Source organism: Sipha flava, unplaced genomic scaffold (genome assembly GCF_003268045.1).
Source record: "Sipha flava isolate LNK unplaced genomic scaffold, YSA_version1 67_pilon_pilon, whole genome shotgun sequence".
In the NCBI taxonomy this organism is placed as follows: Eukaryota; Metazoa; Arthropoda; class Insecta; order Hemiptera; family Aphididae; genus Sipha; species Sipha flava.
Window position 1 is genome coordinate 2,383,876 of NW_020273607.1, and position 22,716 is coordinate 2,406,591.

At 25.0% G+C, this 22,716-nt stretch overlaps 3 protein-coding genes across 5 annotated transcripts in view; 1 reads left to right on the plus strand and 2 right to left on the minus strand.

Moving 5' to 3' along the window:
- Positions 1 to 1,952: 1,952 nt before the first annotated feature.
- Positions 1,953 to 2,806, minus strand: LOC112691884 (mitochondrial import receptor subunit TOM22 homolog). Its single transcript, XM_025566318.1, has 4 exons — positions 2,528 to 2,806; positions 2,355 to 2,460; positions 2,164 to 2,291; positions 1,953 to 2,092 (listed from the first exon to the last, which is right to left on the minus strand). The coding sequence occupies exons 1-4, from the start codon at positions 2,663 to 2,665 to the stop codon at positions 2,027 to 2,029; spliced, it is 438 nt and encodes a 145-aa protein (XP_025422103.1). The 5' UTR covers positions 2,666 to 2,806; the 3' UTR covers positions 1,953 to 2,026.
- Positions 2,807 to 7,338: 4,532 nt separating this feature from the next.
- LOC112691866 (WD repeat-containing protein 61) lies at positions 7,339 to 8,724 on the minus strand. Its single transcript, XM_025566294.1, has 2 exons — positions 8,114 to 8,724; positions 7,339 to 8,050 (listed from the first exon to the last, which is right to left on the minus strand). The coding sequence occupies exons 1-2, from the start codon at positions 8,610 to 8,612 to the stop codon at positions 7,578 to 7,580; spliced, it is 972 nt and encodes a 323-aa protein (XP_025422079.1). The 5' UTR covers positions 8,613 to 8,724; the 3' UTR covers positions 7,339 to 7,577.
- A 7,708-nt stretch (positions 8,725 to 16,432) lies between these two features.
- LOC112691915 (protein dimmed-like) overlaps positions 16,433 to 22,716 on the plus strand; it is a 47,764-nt gene continuing 41,480 nt past the window's right edge. For 2 of the 3 annotated variants that reach the window (XM_025566357.1, XM_025566360.1), the window contains exon 1: positions 16,456 to 16,529. The gene's annotated coding sequence lies outside the window, so the exon portion shown is untranslated. Of the gene's footprint in view, positions 16,530 to 22,716 lie in introns of all 3 variants that reach the window. The other variant, XM_025566359.1, reaches the window with a different exon arrangement.

Consider the following 22,716-nt stretch of genomic DNA (forward strand, 5'->3'; position numbering starts at 1 on the left):
TTATTATACAATATTTGTAAAAACATAATTTTAACTCCTTATTCTTAAGTGATAATTATTAATGTAAATGTAAGCAGTATTGAATATATTCTAAATTATCAACTTTATATTTTAACATGATTATTTTTGTTAATTTATGATAATTTAATAAATAATATTCCTCTCATATAATCCTATTACCTTTACTTAATGTTTCAAGAATGGAATTGGCAATATAATAAAACATCAGAGTAGAGCAGTACACAATTATCTATATAATTTTTAAAAAGAAAGGATCAAGGTTCATGTATGTCTACTGTTGATTGAATATCATTCAATAATCCCTATATATAACCTATTAGAATAACAAAGTTTTACCTAAGAAATTACACTCCCTAACCCAAAAATTTATCTTTAATTTTTTTCTTAAAAAATACCAATTTGTATATTAAATTTAAGCATCTGAGTAGGTGAATACCTGAATATAAAACACTCCAACAGAAGAAGTTGCAAGGAATGAGGTGGTCATGAAATTATACCATTTTAAGATCAGACCAGACATCTGAGAAAATTTGAATGCAACAGATTGACTGAAATTGTTGTTGTATGTGCAGTGACACTTATTGGAAACAGATGTTTTTAGTGTCTTATTTTATTTTTTCTACGTATGAGATGAATAAAATCTTGGAGCAAAGCAGTGTTATGTTCAGAATTCATCTCATTGTCTGGCCTCTTTTGTTTTAAAGAAAATAAGGCTCAATTATTTCAACTTTTGACAATGTACATTCAATTGTTACTTTATCATTATAAAAAAGGTCTTGATGCAAATCTCTTGGATTACCATTTGCCCGATATCTACAATTTTGTTTGTTGACATAGCCGTTTAAGTAGAAATGAGCCTCGTCCTTAGTCATGAACAGTGTTAATTGATCTTGTAAAATGTTTAACATGAGTACACATGTTCACATTGAAGATAGTGACGTACAAAGATCTTTTAGACAAGCATAATCTTGTAAGGATAACTATATTTCCTGTTATATACTACACAATGCGATATTTGGTAAGTTGTATGGTAAGCTCTCCCAAAGTTATGCTTATCCTCAATGTGATCGTTTTTTCTTCACCACTCTATACATAAGCATTATAAACTTTGCTTATGATAATGGTTGAAGAGTATATTATTTTCTGTCACACGGGATATACAAAAAAAAAATAGTACAAGTAATTTTCCTATATCAGCGTGTATTTATAAGGAAAAATATTGACGAACACTAGTTGTATAACCCAGGTTTAATAATACATACATCTTCAAGTATATATATATATTAAGTAGTGTATTTTATTTTTATAGGCTGGATGAGCTCCATTAAAAACGTTCTTGGGTGATGGCTATATTATAATTGACTCTTAGTAGGCTAATGTTAACTGAGGGTTTTATTATAGCAGTAGTGCAGAATAATTATTACTATTATATTTATACATTTTTTTTTTATAATTATTTTATAATTGTATAATATTATTAGATTTTAAGATTATGAAATAATATGAAATTCTACCATAAACATAAATTAAATTTAACATATAAATATGAAAGAATTTCAGATTTTTAGTTATAACATATGATTTCATAATCTTAAGATCTAATAATATTATAAGACAATAAAAAATAAATATTTAACTTAATTTATTTAAAATAAATAAATTGTAATTAGTTGATTAAATAAAAATGGGAAAGACTTGCATAAGATATATAATACATTTTATTAATACAAATTACTAAACAATTAATATTCAAATCAGGACTACAAAAACACATTAAAAAATCATCATCACCTGACATTTAGTTATTTTGAATGAATAAAATATGTATAATAAGTATGATTTTTCACACGGTATTGTCTTGTTATTAAATTTTTATTCTCTTATACCTAATAAAAAAAAATGAAAAAAAGATTCAAGACTGTGTGAATTTATACAAATATTTATTTTAACCAAACAATAAACTAAGATAGATAGGTTTAAAATATAATTAACGCCGAGGAAAATATTAATTGGGTAAAATTGTTGTTCCACCACCTAAGTTACCACCAGCACTACCAGGGCCAAGAAGTAGCTAAAACAAAATATAAATATGGTTACTATGATACAGGCCCAAGTCTTTATTACAAAATAATTAATAATTACTTGTTTTGAATGATTTTTCTGTGCTTCTTCCATTTGTATGCGTTCAGTTTCAAATAGAACAGGCATAAGTAACAATGCTGCTGTTGTTGATAAATACCATGTTGAAGTACAGGCAAACGAATAAGTTTCTGAAAATATTTTCTGGTGAATTGACAATTTATAATGAATGAGAAGGAATTATAATATCTTACCTACGATAGCATTACCAGTGGTATTAATCAGCTTACTAACACTATTTCGTACAGATTCGGGAAACATTTCAGTTAGTGCCCACAGGCGTTCACCTAATGTTTCATCCTAGACAGATAATAAATATGAATAAAAAAAATTTGTGCTCAATAATGTTTAATTATTCAAAACAAACTTCTTCGTCGTCATCAAAGTTTTCAGAAACAGGGGTGATATCCTTATTACTGTTAGTCATGGACTCCATACCACTGTCTGTACTCCAAAGTTGAACCTTGTCTTGATCCGATAATTCCAAATCCTCTGTGGTGGTCATTAGACAAATATGAGCAGTATTGAACTTAAAAGGAGGAGCAAATTGGAAGTAAAAAAATTGAAAGATGGGAATTGAATGAGCGTACACACTGACACATGTACTATAGAAAAGAAGCACACAGCGACAGCGGACACCGCCAAAGTATGATAACTCTATCAAATAATCAATGGTCTCTTATCAGCTGTTTTTAACCAGTGTAACATTTTATTTTCTTTGAAAAATTCTATACCTCATGAAATTTACCTGCGTTATTTCGAATAAATTGTATTCTTTTGGATATTTAATTAATTCATACAGCAAATTTTGAAGAAATTTGATGTTAAAAAATTTAGTAAATCATAGTTCAACAGTTAAACTTATACTTTTCTTTCTAACCTGATTACGAAATTATAAGGGATCTACCTAGTTTATGTATTAACATAGTGTTGTGCATTATCTAAATCAGCGGTTTCCAAACCTATTTTTCCGCGGTGCCTTTTTTGGACTCAATTAAGCCACGGTGCCCTGCTGTGAATAACATAAAAAGACAAAAAAAATACTCATTGACAATTAATTTTATTAATTTTATTAAAATTTAACTTAATTATAAATTAATGAATTTTTAAACCTAAAATTAAATAAATAAAATTATTGTTATCATTATTATAATTATTACATAAAAATATTAAAAGATTAAAATGAGAATGTCCGAATATACAATAGAAATTATTTCATTATTTGCTATTAAGTTTTTACGAAAACAATAAGGAAAAGAAAATCTAAGCATTTTAAACTATTTGTTATGAACCGTAGACCACGGTGCCCTTAGAAAGTGTGCACAGTTTGGGAACCGCTGATCTAGATGATTTATCTAGATAAAAACATTAATCTTTTTATCTTATCTAGATAATAATAATTTGAATTATCTTTTTATCCATCTTTTAAAATAAAATGGTTACCTAAGATAAATTATCTAGATAATTTTGAAAAAGATAATTTTTTTTCGTGGGAAGTGAAACGAGGAATAATAAACACTTCGTATTACCGTATGTACGTTTTAAATTTTAAATATATATATTCTATAAACGAAGAAAAGGTATTGTATAACTATTTATACAGAAAAAAAAGAATAAACGTATTTCAAATAATACCATTAAATTTTATAACGATTAACTTTTTTTTCTGTATAATCGATGACTGGGCGATACCCGCTGCCCAATGCTTACGCCCGGAATTTAATACACATATAGATAATAGATAATATTGTACTCATATAATAATAATATAGACAATAATTGTGTTAACATATGGACATAAAACGTTAATCTTTGGCTGGAACATTCCATAAATAATAATGTATAAACTTAGATTAAAGTAATAAATAATAATTAAGCCAACCAGTAACCACTGAATAGTGGCCACGGCTATATAGTATTAGTGTATGTAGATCTTAAATCGTGTTAGTGAATAATGAGAATAGTAACAAGGTAATAGTAATCATTTATTAGTTATTAGTAAATACGTACGGTTAAATAAAATAAATATACCGATTTATATGGAATATTTTTAAAATTATGATATATTTAATTAAACTTGAGTTTCATATATATAACTTCCTTCATCTGCACATGTCGAGTGCTTGTTTAGCAACGGAAGTCAAATATTAACACCAAGTAGGAACCGTTTAGGTGTTAAGATATTTGAAATGTTGTTGTGTTATGTCCAATAAAATTAATTTGTAAAATATTTTATTATTTATATATATTATATATTTATTTGCATTTAACTGCGTGTAAATCGAAGACAAAGTAATGAGTCATCATTGATGACCATTGAATTAAATTTGAATATTACAAGATAACAAAGTAGAGTTACATACACATATAGAAAGTATTATGTAGATTTTTAACCCATAAATACCTAGGTATATGTTTAAATCATAAAACGAATTACATTTTTAACTATTTATTATTTAAATTATAATTAATTAATTTGATCTATAGACTGATTAATAACATAAAATAAAAAGAAATAAAAATAGTTATGTATTTATGTATATTATGTATTTTTTAATGCTGAATACGATGGTGCAAACAAAAATTGGCGCTGATAAATAGTTTTATAGTTATAGTCATTTAAAGTATTGTTTAAATAGACCATGTTGATTAATAATTCAAATCTTTACTGTGCAGCAATGGAAAACATGATTCTTACATGTATTATGGCACTGTGTTCTAATCACTAGAATGATGTAAAAGTTTTCACAATTTTTTTTTTTTATGTTCAAATCTGTTTGATAATATAATATTACGTTTATTATTATTTTTATTGCATTTTACTTTTTATTCTGTGACGTGACCTACTTGGGGTGGTATTGCATAGCAAATCGGGGAATATTTTCGTTTTTAACTGTCCGAGCGAGCGAGTGATCCCGCCCGGTCTCGAGATGCACTTAGAATTCATTTGTTTTTACCCTGTGATTTACTTGAGGTGATGTTACTTTAATATAAAATTTTAAGGTTTTTTGGCTTTAAAATTATCGTTCTCAAAAAAAAAAGTGCAAAATTCGATTATTTTGATTTTCAAGTAACAATAAGCTGAATGTAGATTAAATTTCGCCAAAAACAAATTATTCATAAATTTAAATTTCAAAATGCTATAATTTCGCCAATTTTGTAGTTATATAAAAAAATTTTTACACAAAAATTGTTTAAAAAAAATACTCTACCTGAATATGTATAAAAAAAATATGGCGTTACCATGTAAAAAAAACTAAGTAGTATTGCGCATGTGCGTACTGACAGGGTCAAAAATTTGAAATTTGTCTGAAATTGTATATTTTAGTACTCCCTTTCATTTCCCGAAAATCCCATTTAATACAAGGTCAACCTACTGAAATATTTAGTGATACCTCTTAGCGTGAACACACTTATTAAATTCGTATATTTAAATATAGAATTACTTTTTTTGTTTGGTAAGACTTATTTTGAGTTATGACTTGACATTTAGGTAAAAATATAGTAGGGGAAAATGAAATAAAACACATTTGTTAAAAAAAATGTCTCTGAAGAAATCAAAATAGAAAAATGTCTCAAGAGACATAAAAAATAATTTCATGAGTGAAGAATTTTGATCAGTTCTTTAATGCACTAGATTTATAATATATCTATAGTAGTTGGTTTGTTATCATACTGTAAGTAGCTATTGTATATAACACCAGACTTTAATTATATTTTGTTCTACTTCAATAACTTGAATACCACATATTTTACCAATAATCTATATTATAATTAATTGTATTTTTTATTTAATGCTATTATGCAATTATAACAATAGCAGCTATTCTAAAATTGTTAAATTATAATTGTTTAAATTATAATTCATTTTTTATTCAGTCGGCTGTTGGGTATACTAAAGTGAATGAGTCAATATAATACAATCAATAAATTAACCAATGAATATGCTTTTCAAGTTATGTTTTAGATATGGCATTATTAAAAATTAAAATTATTTTATGAATAATATATAAACACTAGATATTCAATAAGTTTTTCAATTAAAAAAAAAAAATTAAATTTACCGATTGTACTATTACATAAAATATTACGCTGAATAATAATTATAATAAATTAATGCCTTCACAGATTTCAAATTGCATTTCTAAAATAGTTTTTATTAGTGATTTCAAATTGAGAACAAGAATCATGATTAAACATTTTAATAACATTTTATTTATTTTCAATTTTGTATTAATTTTTAAAATATCAATAACAAGCCAAACTAAATGTTTATTATATAAAAATAAAAAACATGAATACATTTTTCAATAAGTTATTGGATGTACCATTTAATTATATAAAATATATTTAAAATAAAATTACAATTGTATTTTTAATGAAATAATTAATGATCAAGAATTGTAGACTCTAAAATTTAGGCTTTTTAAATTGAAACATATTTTCTTTCAAATATGTTTTTTAAGAGTATTTTATACAATTATATTTATAATAATATACTTGTGTATTATTATTGTTCTAACATAAATATAAATTTTATTTTTCTAAAAATTTTATTGTTATTAAAATCAGATTTCTGTGAAATAAAATATTAGATACATTATTTATAAAGTTAAAACATCAAAATACTTTTAAAGATTTTTGTAAATAGATTTTGTGTTTAATCATGTTTTATAAATATATTGTAAATAACATTACAAAAAATGTCAGCAAGTTCTATATTTATCTTATGTCTTATTTGGTAGAACCATATAATCCCTCAAAATTTAAGGTAAATGCCTCTGAATATTGATGTACAAGATTATAGTTGTAATAATATATATTATATAAATACAACTACAATTAATAAATATTATTGTAAGCTATAGTCATATACATTGTTGGTATTGTTATTGCAATGCATATTCTTATTGTAACACTTATTGTCTTGCTAATATAACCTTTATTAATGTTATATTTTATTAATTTTTATCATAAATATTATTACTTGTTTTCTGTTTTTGCCATACGAATAAATAAATAATTGTAAGTTCTCCAGAAGTCTGATAAAATATATTGATTTATGTTTGCAACATTTCTATTTAAAAAATAAGATTATTTTTTAGTATTGGACATTTTGTGGGAAAATATAATTTTTACCTATAGTGGCAGATGATACCACACAAAACCAATAATAAATTAGATTTAATAAATCCATTTATTTTTTATTTTTATTTCAATTCAAGAGTAAAAAATCAATATCAATGTTAATTATACACATTTGAAAATGAAGTTGAACATTTTATTATAAATTAAAAATTTAAAATACCACTGAGTAAACTAATATTCGATGACAATATATAACAATTATTTACAGTTATTTGTAATATATATATATATAATAGATTACATACAAATTATAATTACCTAAAATTAAATTAAGGTGATGTATATATATTAATTGATGAGTCTTCAGAAACTGAAACCATTTTATCACCAGTCGGATTGTATTTGACACACCACACTTTATCCGTATGTTCTTTTAATGTATTTAAGCAACTACGATTGGCTAAATCCCAAACTTTAACAGTGTTATCTGCACTGCCAGAAACAAAACTTTTACAGTCTGGGGAAAAATCAACACTTAAAACCCATGAACCATGACCAGATACAGTGCCTAACACTTCAGCATGGTGAACTGCATAAATTTTCATTTGACCATCATCTGCTCCAGTCAGTAAGTATTTTGAATCAGATGAAAAGCATAAAGATCGAATTGGCATAGCATGCCCTTCAAGAGTATGAGTGAGTTTTCCAGATAATACATCAAATACATTAATGATGCCATCTAAAGCACCACTAGCTATATACTTGCCATCAGGACTATAAGCTATGCTTAACGTGAATTTTCCTGATTAAAAAAAAAGTCATTTATAGAGTTATTAAGTCACGATGTTATTAAAGTATAAATTACCTCTAGTATCAAATGTTTGTTCTTGTTTCCCAGTTCCAACACCAAATAAGTTGATTTTACCAGAATGACTACCAGATATGATGTAATTGTCATCTGGTGAAAATGCAATTGTCCATAGTTCAACTGGACCAATTGAAAACGATTTAATTTTTTCTCCCGTTTTTGTTCTCCAAAGCATTAAAGACGCATCTAGTGCACTAGATGCAATTATTGAAGAATCTGAATTTAAGGCTACAGATATAATTCCCAACGTTGGTTCACTAAGACTTTTGTCAAGGTTCAGATTCGTTGCTTTATCATAATTCCAAACTTTTACAGTCTCATCGATAGAACCAGTTACAATACAATCAGTTGACATTTCTTGTAATTCATCATCAGATTCGTCACCTTTATCTAAATCATCTCGATCGATTGGTTTTGTATAGCTTACTATACCCCAATCGCATGACCAAATGCTATCTTCATGAGCATTTTTGTGTTTGTACGCTAAAGTATGCATTTTAACGAATTATTAACTCACAAAGCATCCAGTAACAAATTTTTGTTCTTGAGGAAAAATAAGCACCCGAATTCACTTTAAATATATTTGTTTTGTAAACAGGAACTCAAACAGAAATATTGTATTTATTAATATAACCTAAAATAAATAACAGTGTGGCCAGTTGTAGTTTAGCAATATAATTTTGTTTTGTAGTTGATTATGATAATTCGTAGTGAGACGGCGAATTAGCTATGCAATTTAGCTACATAAATGCTGCGGTGGATCTAAAAAAATAAAAAAAAACATTTATGTTTAAATAATTTAAACATTATAAATGTTTTTTTTTGATAATTATTATCTATTATCAGTCTATTTAAAATATGTATATATTTTCTTGAATATCATTCGCTAAGTTTTTTTTTTTAATTCAATCTTTCTCTTATACACAATTTATTTGAATAGATTTGAATTTACATTTTTCAGTGGTAATTGCATCTCCATATAGGCGCGTATTCAAGAAGGGGGAAATGGCAAAAGAAACACGTGTTCCCCAAATCCCCCATAATTGGTTTATTTCATACATGGCAAAAACATTATTCAATTATTTTTTTAATGATAATTTAAGAATCCTAAGTTTTTCGTTTACCAATAGAATAATATGAACAATTTACATCTTACAGGATCGGTTATAACTTCTAGTACAAGCCACCCACCAATAATTGAGTTGTATATCTTTTATCAATCGACAATATTATACAGTGCTTTATAATATATAGGTAAAATATTGAAACATTATCTTCGTTACTACAGAAAATTATTTACCGTCAAATAAATTAGATCAAAATTATTATGCATAATTTCCCAAAATTTCAGTTACTTTACCAATTTCTATCGTAACAGCAGAAAGAAGATTTCCCTCTTTAAGGCTACTTATAACATAGTTAAGAGTAGCAAGAGTGATAGAAGAAAGATTGACAGGGTTAAATTGTATGCAATATCTGTGTTTGCGCCACTAGCGCAAACATATAATTAAAATACATAGATAATATTATGCGCACAGTACCTGCCGCCGTTCCGTAATCAATCTCACGGTCATCGGCCTATTTCGGTTCATCACCGATACTCGACACACGCACACACATCATCATATCATTGTTTAGACTTTTAATTATTATCGGTTATCGTTTGCCGTCTATATGTGTGTGAGTTATGTAATTGTAAAGGCCCGGTGCGCTTATTATTTTTGTCGCTCTCTTGTCGTACGAACTGTCGTTGTGTTCACATCGACCGCATTTTAATTATATTTTTTTTTTTTTAGCCACCATAGGCACATTTTTTATGTTTTTATTATTGTCGTCATGGGCCAAATTATTATTATAACATTTTATTATTTATTTTATTATTATTAATACAATTGTGTTGCGCCATCATAAGCAAAATTATCATTTTATAATTATTTTACTTTTATAGTTTTACGTGCGCTAATCACCGTCAATTTTGTGAAAATTGTTTTATAAACGCAAATCGCCGTGAGGGCTCATATTTATTATTTATTTTTATATTATTACAGTATTTAGGTAGTTGCAGATGGCCAGTCTGCGTCCCACCAAAATGTGAGTTTTATGTATTTATTTTATTGTTATATTTTGAATTGCTGACCACATAGGCACACACTTTATATTATTTTTATACATATTATTGAGCCAAAGAGGCTATTTATTATTACTGTTATTTATTTATATCTGTTGTTGTGATTTATTTATTTATTTGTCTTTTTTATTATTATTGTTTTACAACGAATAAACAGCAACAAAGTTACCATATACCTTATCATAATTTATAGTTACCCCCTGTTTTCCTTAGTTTTAAGCAACACATTAACATGAAAATACGTACATACACACACCACCTCACCACGTAGCTCGTCAGATTTGTACGGCGAACCCAATCATTCTGATGAAGATACACACAAATATACACACATACACACTATAGTCAGTTGGTGGTGAAATTACATTTAGTGTACGCATTATATAACGGGTGACCGGTGTGCGCGTAATTTGTTTTACGCTATCGGCCCCAACAATCTGTAAAGATGTATATACTGACACTGAATAAAACATAAAATATATAGTTCACAGATTATTTAATGAAAACAACGAAAACTTGACTTTGTATTAAAAAAACTACAGGTACTATTAATTTGTAATATCATAATATTATGTTATTTTATTATATTTTTTAATTTTTTTCTTAAAGCTATAACTTATCATACATATATCCTATTTCTATATATATATATATATATATATATATAGGTTTGGCGTTCGTCCCGATGTTCCAGTCGATCGTTCAGTTTTTCCCGGTTAAAAGAAGCTGAGAGAAAATAACACTTGATATTATAATTTTTAATAATAATACGTAAAACAATATTGTATATTTTATTATATTATGATTATCTAATCGCCATGGTTAAATATAATAATAATGTATTTTTATATTAGCTAATAAATATTTAAATTACAAAATTATGTACTTATTTTTGTTTCTATATGAACGTTATATCAAAAAAAAAAAAAAAATAAATAAAAATAAAATAATGGTTATTCAATATGATGTCTTGGTTTAAGGATTTCAATATCTGTCAACCTTATATATATAGGTTATATATATACATATATATTCGTATTTTTAATATTTTATCGAATACACTTAAATAAATATAAAAAATCTACTTTGCAAAATAAATAAAATATTTCGTATTTTTCTATTTTTCTTCGAAAATTACAGACTTACGAAAATGTTTTTAAATAAATATTTTATAAGCAACATTAAAATACATAGTTAACCTTCTATACATTTTTTGGCTAAGTACTATTGTTTTTGAGTTAAATCTACAAAACTACCTTCTATGACAAATTTTCAACCCTTTTGAGGCACGGGAAGGGGATGAGTTATCATGACCAAATTTAGTCTCAATTACTTACTGATTATAATAAACAAAATGGCGGGTACCTGGCCAAAGAATATTTAAAAAAAAAATTCTTCTTCTATAACTAAGGACTATATATATATGTTAAATGTATGCTCTGCTATGTATCCTCCATGAATATTTTTGGGCCCACCCCTGTATCCATCAAGAATCTATAAACCCCTTTTACAGAATATTTTTTCGTACGGCATGACCCATAATAGCTGAAAAACCAGTAGGTGCTTTAAATTACAACGATTGACTTTGGATTAAGTGTTATTTGATATTGTGATAATTTGAAAAAAAGTATAAATGTTCAATCAGGAGTGATGTATACTATCCCTGCCTATTTAAAATTACTTGTACATTATTTTTTCAAAAAGCAATTATCTTAAGTTAATATGATAGGTAGGCTTATCATAGTACTGAGTTGAACAATGTTCTATTTAGAAATTTAATTTAATGTTCATCAATGGAAAATTGATGATTTTTTTCTTTTCATAAACCAGACGGAATGAAAGAAAGTACAATAATGAAGTACTTCACAGATAAGGGTATAATAATCAGTGATTAGATTTCTAAAAAATAGGAATATTTCTTATAATACGGTCAGGGTTCACTTAAAAAATAAAAGTAAATACATACCTTTTACATTAATGTCGTTCAAATACTCGTAATTATAAAAAAGAGACATTTGAAGCTGGAAATTTTGTTTTTCGACATCATATTTGTATTAAATTGTCAATCGATGGGATGGCCGTAAGTCGATATATGAAAGTACCGTATCTCTTTATTTTACTTAAAATAGTTTAGTGACATTTTTATATTAACATATTAATTACCAAAAATTGAATAGTATTTTGTTATAATTTAAATAAAAAAATTAGTGTAGTACAATAAATTATCTGTAACGCATAATCGATAAAGGATGAAGTTAAAAAAAAAAAGATGATATTCATAAATAAATAATAACTATTTATTTAATCACGTTGTAGAAAAGAGGTACTTTTCATTAAATATTTTATATTTTTATTAATTTATACTTTACAGTACACAATTATTGATATTAGTTGATTCCAAACTTTCTATTATCATACATCACATCAAACAACATATACTCCTACATAAGTTATAATATAATTTAATGTTAGTAATACCAATACTGAAAATGAAATGAAATGAAATAAGTTAAATGTAATATAAGTAATATAGTTATATTTACTTTTGAAACTCTTTATTTCCTACAGTCAATTTTGGCAGATAAAATGTATGTTTTCCTAATAGGTTGATCAAACAATTGTAAAATCATTATTTTCCTTGTTTCACTCAAAATCTCAGAAATTTATTAATTTTAAAATTTGATAAATTGTTATAAATTACGAATTACCAACAGTTACACTATTAGTTAATATTCGTAAAATCATACATGTTCTTTGATTTACCGATGTTCGACATAGATTCAGTGAAAATAATTGTTAATTATTATCGGAATTTTTGTTTTTAATTTAAATTTCAAAAGAAAATATTAGTATGTAATTAAAGTTAGATCTAAATGTTTGTCTGACTTACATTATATTAAATAAGTTGTTGTACAATTTTTTATAAATATACCTTTCTATAGGTTATTGATATACTATATTATTATAGTTTTTTGTTTTTATAATGATCCTGTTGTGAAAGGTTTTTCCTTTTAACTGTTTTACTGTGTAACTTGTTATGGATTTAGATACCATCATTTTTACTTAATTTCTTATACTTACGTATAATAATCGAATGAAATTTCTGATATTAAATCAGCATTATAATTTTAGTTGTTACAAAAATAAACCTTGTAAATAAATCATTTTTTATGAATTTTGTATACTTTTAATTTAAAATAAAATTAAAAATATATCTAAAATCATTATATATATAGTATATTGTTATTAAATTGATTTAGTGTTATAAAATAATGTTGGTTACAATTTTTCAACTTACAGAAACGTTTTATTAAAAATAAGCTGGTAATATAATAGTGGTGGAAGTTCGTCTTTTGTCCTTTCGGTTCTTGGAGTTAATGATTGCAATACGTGTATTGATTTTCAAAGAAATTATAACTGATTTCTTGAGTAAAACAATTGTGAACAAAGCTTTAGTATAAAAATAGGTAGAACTTTTATATGTTACAATTTTTAGTCTAATTGTGAGCAGGTTCTTTTTTCAGTATTGTTAGGTAAGTATATAAGGAAGGTGATATTAAATCTTCAAATCTTAATATCCAAAAATAAAAATTTTATTTCATTAAAAATTTTAAAAAAATTAGGTATTTCAATAGTTCTAAATTTAAATCAAAAGCCCTAAACTTTTTTTGAAAAAATTTTTAAATATAATAAAAAATTTCTTTGATATAGGATAAACTTTTTAAGTTCTTAGCCATATTATTTTTGGAGTTATGACTAAATAACTAAAATACGAAAAGCGAAAAACTCGTTTACAGCAAATTTTTACCGTTTTAATTTGGATTTTCGACAGTTTTTTCTCACGCCTGTTGAAACTATTGAGAATTTGGTAAAATTATTTGTCTTAAGTACTACCGCAGGTTTATTTTGAATCTAAAATTTTGTTAGATTAGAAACTTATAGTCTAGTATTTCTACCAGAAAAAGTGTTTACAGAAAAAATAAACACCAATGTGAAATCATAAGATTTCGTTTTACCCAGAATGTAAAGTATTTAATTACATTTTACACATTTATAAAATCAAAACATTGCAAAAACCAATATATACCTAACCTAACCTATTACTTATATATTTATGTGATGTACACTTATTATTTGTTTTGTTTTATTTTATACAAATAGAAATGTATTTTAACATAGAAAATCTAAGATGTATTTTATATAATGACAAAAAAATTATAATGGTATAATTTATTTGAGCACTGAGTGTCTCGTATTACATTTTTTTTTTTTCAAATTTGAATCGAAACGACCATCTGGGGCCATATTGATGTTTTTTTCGGTTTGGAGGGGTAGAGTGCACTAAGAGTCACTTGTACCCCCTTTTCTGAGAAGAGAGTTTATACGTGTATGGACTTCACTCCCAGTGGAGTGGGTCCAGTGGGAGACGGAGTAGGCAACCGAATGACAGCAGGGGAGGGAGACTACAGAAATACTCTGCAGATATTTTTTGCACTGAGCCGGGTTCAAACTGGTGACTGCGCGCGTTGTGGTTACATTGTGTAATTACTGCACCACTCTGCCCCCATTCGTATGACATAACTTAAAATCTTTAATTGTATTAAATACTTATACATTTTAATTAATATCTTAGTATTTTTGATATTTGGCTGATTTATGCATTATTCTTATCGAAATTGGAAACGTTAGATTTCTGCATCGAAATCCGACGTTAAGTTAATGAGCGAGTGTAAACAGCAATGAAAAGAAGATAAAAATACAACATAGAAGTAATGCATCGGATTATATTCTTTGAATTAAATAATACAACACAATTTTATAAGAATCTATATATTATTATTATCAGAGTAAAATAGTAAATAATTTAAAATTACTTTTGTCTGAAACAAAAAATGTATTGTATTGTATTATATGTAAAAATCTATAAATATTTATTACAATTTTAAATATGTATAATATCTAATACATTATTAAAAATAGCTTCGTACAGTTTATCTTTTTAGTATAATCATACAATTCATAACAAGTTAAACTTATATTTTTCATTAATTGAGTTGTGGATTATGTAGGTTGACTTTAATACTTATTATAAGCTCTATGTATTTTATACTCAATAAATGTTTTATTGATCAAAATTCAGTTATTTTTTTATTTCAAAGTAAACTAGAGGTTTTTTTTTTGTTTTATCTGTTATTGGTGGAATAATGTTTTTAAATTTAAATATTTTTTGAATGGTATTTTTATAATCATATTAGATATTTAAATATATTTTACTGACAAAAATATAACTTTGTATAAACCATATGATAAAATCATAATATAGATATTTCAAGTATCAGATAATTAATAATAATTTTTATTAAATACAAAACTTGTTTTTAAACTAATACGCTCAATTATTATTATTTACCACAATATTAAATTGACATTTAAACATGACGAGTTGTATAGCATTTCGAGTTCTATTTTTACTTCTATTCATGCTAATATTTATAAACGATGAGTTCCCACCTAATGGGTTTTCATAATGTATTATAATTTTAAAACTTATAATATAATATATAATTCATGATAGTTTCAACTATTCGAGGGCTATTTATGTGACTATTTAAAAAATAATAATACATTATATATTTGTGCTATTGAAGTATATGTGTGTGTAGAAAGTGGAAATAATATACAACCGAAATAGTCGAATTTTCGTTTAAAAGTTCTAGGTATTATTTTCAATATTTTTGTTCGAAACTATTTTCATGTATGCATTGCAATCATTTTCTTTTTTTTTGCATAAGAATATTTCATTGAATCATCCATAAGTACCTGTTTGCACACCGAGTAAACTATATACTTTTATCTTGTATTTACTTAATAATTTAGAAAAAAAAAAATTTTGAACAAATGCGGACAGAAGTCTTTCGGTACGATGGAACACAAAATTGTATATTTATATACACGTACGCAAATATATTTTTGTTCTTATGTATATATTTATTATATTTATAAATTCATACACACATGCGTAGTACATGTGAAATTATGAGGGCGAAAAAGTACTCGCACACACATACATCAGAGCGTGTAAACACACAAATTCGTTATTATCGAGTTTGTCGTCGGCGCCGAAGTGTGACGTCAGGTCGTATTGTTGTGTTTTCATGTGGGTGGATGGGCGGGTCGTAGATTGCCACCTGTTCAAGAGAACCGTATAGTTGCAGCTCGAACGCTCAGCCGAGAATTCGCCACTTGTTGGATTTTCCTGTGGCTCGTGCAATCGTAACACCGCAAGTAAGTCGTTTTAAATTTTATTCTATTAAACTGTGTATTCTCATCTATTAAATGTTTTCGTTTTTATTATATTAATGATCCAAATTTATAATTTATATTTTATAATAAATAAATAATCTAAATTTGTGTATTATTTAATAAATTATACACACATATAATACATTAGAAGTTTTTTTAGTTTTTTAATTTAAATTGTACACAAATCAATTATTTGGAATTATGATAATTATTCTAAAAACATTTGAGATACTAAATATCGAAGACAATGGTTAAAAATTTAGACTACCTAATTATTCAATAAACGAATAATATTAAATTGTGTTGTAGTATAAATATATTCATAAATGAATATGTTTTTCGTTAAATTTAATTATAATACTGATTTTCAGTACTCATATAATTTTATTTGAAGCCTTTTAGTTGTTTATTGAATAACTTCTACAAATTAAACTAGTTTCTCCTAATTTGAGAATTATAAGGATTCTTTTGAAATTTAAAAAATATTAATTAATTTACTGCTCTTCAACATAATGTGTACGTATATTCTTTTAAGTATCAGAATCCAATGAGTTTGTATATCCAATGAATTATGTTTTATTCCATTGCCTTCATTTTTAGTTTCTACAAATATTAAGTGTAATTTATGTAAACTCAATTAAACAGTGCATAAATATAACATTAATACACCCGTAGTATAATATAAATTAAGTTGAACAATTTAATGATTCGTTAAAATAAGTAAATAATGTAAATTGTATAATATCAAACGTGCCATTAATATAAAAAGTCACGTAAAATGCATTTAAATTAACAATTGAATAATATGAATTTGCATTATATTATATCATCGTATAACTAAAAAATAAAATTATAAAATTGAGATAATTTGTGTAAAATATCAAATTTATAATATTATGTATTTTTAGTTTATGAAAAATGTACATAGGGGTTAGTGTGAGTACTTTTATTATTTAACAAAGAAGAGCAAATGGAATTGTTATTGTTTTAGTAATAAAAGTCGAATATAAACTTAATGGAATGGCTTTGAGTATCCGATTTTGGCTTTTGAAAATAATTGAGAGCTCTTATTTCGTTTCATTTAAAAGTGTTAATAATGTTTCTTTTACGTTAGACTTTTAGAATCAGTCTTTTGACAATAAACATTTTTTAAACAGATTTTATTTCACATCACTCTGCATCTAATTCAATATTTTACTTGGACATAATCTAAATAACATCGTAAAAATTAAATTAGGATGATTTGATCTTAGAAATTATATAATTAAATTGAATTGACTATTCGAATTCAGATTGTCATATACACTATGATCTAAAAAATACGGTGAATAATTACTCAAAGAGAGTAGTATTCTACAACATTAGCGTGTTGTATTACATGCGAATAAAGAAACCATTTCTAGTCATTGAGTAAATTAAAGCTACGTTAATCCACTGTCATAAAGTACATCAGCGCTTTAAATTCCATATTATTTAAACGAGAGAAAAATATATTAAAATGTGATGTTTAATATATTATAATGCATTTGATTTCCGTACAACTAATATTATCTTTATAGGTGATATATTAAAGAAATAAAAAATATATAAATTTGTATATATTTTATAGGATATAATGTTTTATGAAATGAAAGTTTAATTCAAAAATTATAAAAATCTTATAATAATTCGTATGTGCATGTCCAGAGAACCGAATGATGTGACTTTAATTAATTTGTTTTATAGAAACGTTATTGCATATTATTAAATTTAATAGTTTACGTGCAAACTTTCTGCATTTATTAATTATTATCGTTACAAATTTTTGGTGTCTTATCCCATGTCCCCCGAGGCAAGAGATATACTTCTTTACGTGAGAGGAATTGTGAAAATACGTAATTTTTTTATCAAATAATTTATGTCCGGATAACTATGCTGCTGCCAGAACACGAGAATTAATTACATTTTGGTGAGCTTTTAATAATCACTGCTAAATCCAAAATCCTACAGTGTACAACCGAAATGCTCGCCTGTATTTTTTTAAATCAAGTTATTTTGGACTTAATTAAATACCTGCCTCATTGTGGTTGTTTTTAATCTCAACATTTAAATTATTCTCACCCTCGCTCCCCTTTCCAAAGAAGTATATAATTTTTATCAAAACATGTCCAATGCATTAAATTATGTAATGTGTATATGTATATTTTAATAAATTTTTGTATTGTTGAAGTTTATCCCTTTTAAAAAGTTCTTCTAAACGATATTATCATTAGAGCGTTTAGCATTTCATGCGTTAGAAAACGTTTGGACAATAGTATATACAATTTTTTTTCACCAACATTTTCTATTGGAAGGGTAATTCTTGTTTTCATTATGTGTTATTTATATTACATCGTTTTATGGATTTTATTTAAAAAAGAAACAAGACTAGAAAAGTATCGCTGCTATAATGAATAATTTCCCATTAAGTTCCTATTGTAATATAACTAAAATCATTTTCAGTTATTAAATTTCTATAAGAATTGTTTTATATTATTTATGTTAGTTTATTCAGTTAGAATCAAAAGCTCTTCTCAAAACTATTAATTTAATATTTGCTTGATTAACTGATTTAAATATAGTAACTGGTCAAAATAATAGAATATATCATAATTTATAAACGAAGTATTAAAGATAAGTAGTTAAATATAAAGGCAAAAAAAACTGTAGTTTATAACTAGGACTTCGATTTTAAAGCATATGCTCCTTTTTTAGATATAAGATATTAATTTAATTTTTATACATAAATTCGTTATAAATTATAAATAAACTAATTTTTTTGTTGCTTGTTTTTGTTTCTTTTTTTTTTTTTTTTTATGTGAATGCTTTTTCCGATTATTCCAGCTATGAATTTTCGATATGTATATTTTGCTATAATTTAAAAAAATGTATTTAATTAATAAGAGATTAAAAATACGCTTTTTAATTATGTATGATTGTAGATACAGTTCTAACTCTATGTCAAATATGGAATACGGACAACGGTTACTGGGTTATTTTTGTTAAGGGGAGGGTAGGAATACCATAAGCCCTTAATTTAAAATGGATTTTATTTTTATGTTCATCTGATATTTAGTAATAATCAAGGCTCATAACATCTAGAATTTGCATCTATATTCTTAAAGGTCTTAGAGTACCTATATATTTGAGCTAAAAAATTTGTTTCAAATAACTTAGAAGGCAACTATGAAATTTTAAATTACATGTTTTTGTATATTTCAAAGTTTGAGTATTATTTTTTTTTTTTTGTGTTCCTTGAATTAACAAGAAGGACTCATCTTGAATATCATGAAACTACCGATATCGAAGGTAGATTTGTTGCTAATATAATTGTATACTAGAAGCAGTTTATCCGAGTAAACAATATTTGATATATTTTTAATACATGTATGCAAGGCTGGACAAAATAATGATTTTTTTTTTAACTCAGTTAAGTTATTTGAGTTCTTGTTCAATTAAGTTAACAATTAAGTTAATGCATATGAGAATAACATCAATTAAACTAAAAACTAAGTTAAAAAATATCGTTAACTTAACTTACATTTAAAAAATAAATATTTAAATTAAGCGCTGATATAAGTGATATATATATATTAACTAATCTTATTTAATATTAACGATAATGAAAATGTAGAAACACCTTATTAGACTCCAATTAGAGTAAAAAAGTATACATTTCCTCATTGGGATTGTTTTTAATCACTCAAATATCAAATTTATGATTATTTATGTATCGTTTGTTTTTTATTCATTCTTCATACAAATCACATATGATAAATATAATTTAAAATATGTATTCTTTTTAAAGTTTAATAGCAGTATAAAAATAATTACTGCAACTGAAAGTGTAACTATAAAATTATACAGGCAATAAATGTATAAAGTTGATACAAAACATTAAAATAAATATATAATATTATTTAACTTTATTAAAATTTAAAAAAATAGAATAATACAATTGACAAGTTAATCAAAATACCTATTGAATCTCAATAATAGAGTCATTAATTGGGATAAATGAAAAAATAATACGTTAACTTCAAGTTAATTTGAAGAGAAATGAGTTAAGTTAATAAATTAAATTCATATATTGGTAATTAAATAAGTTAATAAGTTAAATTAATTTAACTTTTAGCTTAAATTTTAACTTATTAATTCGTTAATGCCCAAGCTTGCATAAATGTATCTTTATAAGAGTATATTATTGCGATTTTAACAACTCTTTTTAGAGCTACAACTTATGAGTCCTTCTAATAATCAAATCAAGGAATATAATTAACAATTATTTTTTGACTTGTTATTATTTCATTACGTTACATATAATATGTTGTAATTTATTGTATGTTGTTTTTATATAAGAAAGAGCGTGTAAGGCTAAATCTTTATGGCTTACTTTTTAATAATTTTTCACATCCTCCCCCTCATTAAAAAATACTGAGAACGATTCTGCGTTCTGTTAATCGTATTGTTATTGCCGATAGTTATTATTCGATGGTTCGTCTTTAACATCAACCATTTCAACTATGTAAAATATTTGGTTAAAATAAATCGTATTCTTTCAAAAAACTAGGGCTGAAAACGATTACAAGACATTAAAAACATATTGTGTGTTGTTTCGTTAAATATTGATTATCATAATTTTCTTTAACTAAAAATTAGTAATGTTAAGTGTTTTTTTTCGATGTATAAAAATTTTTTGTATGATAATAGAGACAGTTTCTAAATTGCCAATTTAACTATATACATGGTAGTTAATTCATTTTTTAATTTAAAATAATTTTTCAATTTTTTTATTAATTTTACACCTAATTTAGGTTAATTTTTATTTATACTTTTGCGTTTTATAAAAATAAATATTCTTTTTTTGTTATTTATTGTGATTTAAAATCTGAGTCCTAAATATAACCAATAGTTATATGACATTACCTTTTTAACAAAATATAGGTAAAGTTATTTACTATCAATTATATTTCATGGTGTTATCAATGATGAACAGATGAATATTTTTTTGAATTTTATTAAATGTGTGCTTATTTATAAATTTTAGTTGTAGGTCAATAGCTACATGTATACATTTTACGAGTAATGAACGATTAAATATATATTAAATATATACGTACTCGTCAATTAACAATTATGGAGTGTAAAGATATAAAGTTAAAAACTGAAGATATTCCCTAATGTATTACAAAATTTATTATGTAACTAAATTATAAGTCGACCGAAGTATATAATCAATATAAATTCAATTTTAAGTAATTTTGTACAATTTAAAACAAAAATTAAATTATAATTTTTCAATAGCATTAGTCTGCATATTTTTTTATCTAAGAAATAACAGAGCAATATTGAAATAAGATAATAATTAATATAAATACCATTACGTTACAATTTATATTTCTTTGAGATCTCAAAGTAGATATAACTTTGGTTTGATATTTTTAGGTCCTTACTCTGGGTTTGATAACAATCGATTTTAAATATAGATTTTTATCATAACAATCATAATTGTAATTGAATATAAATTATATTATGAAAATATGAGATAATTCATTGTTAGCGTTGCGAGTAAAATCAAATCATGAAGTTATGTAATTGTTTTGATTGGAAATTTATAACGTTATTTTATTTTATACCAAAAATAATACCCAATACGATAATTTACTTTGGTTTTTATAGCAATAGTAATAATAATAATAATGTTTGGTCACTACTAAAATATATTACAAATACTGTGATTTAATTACTCTACATCTACATTAAATACGATTACATTATCTTAATTGGTATTCAATTTTGTTTTATTTACTATAGAAAAAAATGCATTTATACTTTTGAATAAAAATAATTGTAGGGTAATTATAAATTTAACAGTTATAAAATAACTCCTATATATTTCTATAGTAATGAATAAATGATTTAATAATATTTTGATTTTAAAATTTAAATTAAATTCTCACTCTGTTTCCAACTAAATTGGTTGCTATAGATTAAATACCAAATAGATTTAGGTATCTAGGCAATATATTAACTGTATACAGGGTTGTGAGTAAAAATATACCGCAAGAAAATGAAAGTTGTTAGACTTATACCAACAAAGCGTTAAGCTCTAAGTGCTAGTGAATTAAAAAAAGGAACAATAACTAAGACA

Bases quoted from the DNA above. Each gene is read 5' to 3' on its own strand.
- LOC112691884 (XM_025566318.1), bottom strand. From the start codon at position 2,665: ATGACCACCACAGAGGATTTGGAATTATCGGATCAAGACAAGGTTCAA. The intron at 2,461-2,527 runs GTTTGTTTTGAA...TTATCTGTCTAG, and splicing joins ACTTTGATGACGACGAAGAA to GATGAAACATTAGGTGAACG. The intron at 2,093-2,163 runs GTAATTATTAAT...ATTTTGTTTTAG, and splicing joins AGAAAAATCATTCAAAACAA to CTACTTCTTGGCCCTGGTAG.
- LOC112691866 (XM_025566294.1), bottom strand. From the start codon at position 8,612: ATGCATACTTTAGCGTACAAACACAAAAATGCTCATGAAGATAGCATT. The intron at 8,051-8,113 runs GTAATTTATACT...TTTTTTAATCAG, and splicing joins ACAAACATTTGATACTAGAG to GAAAATTCACGTTAAGCATA.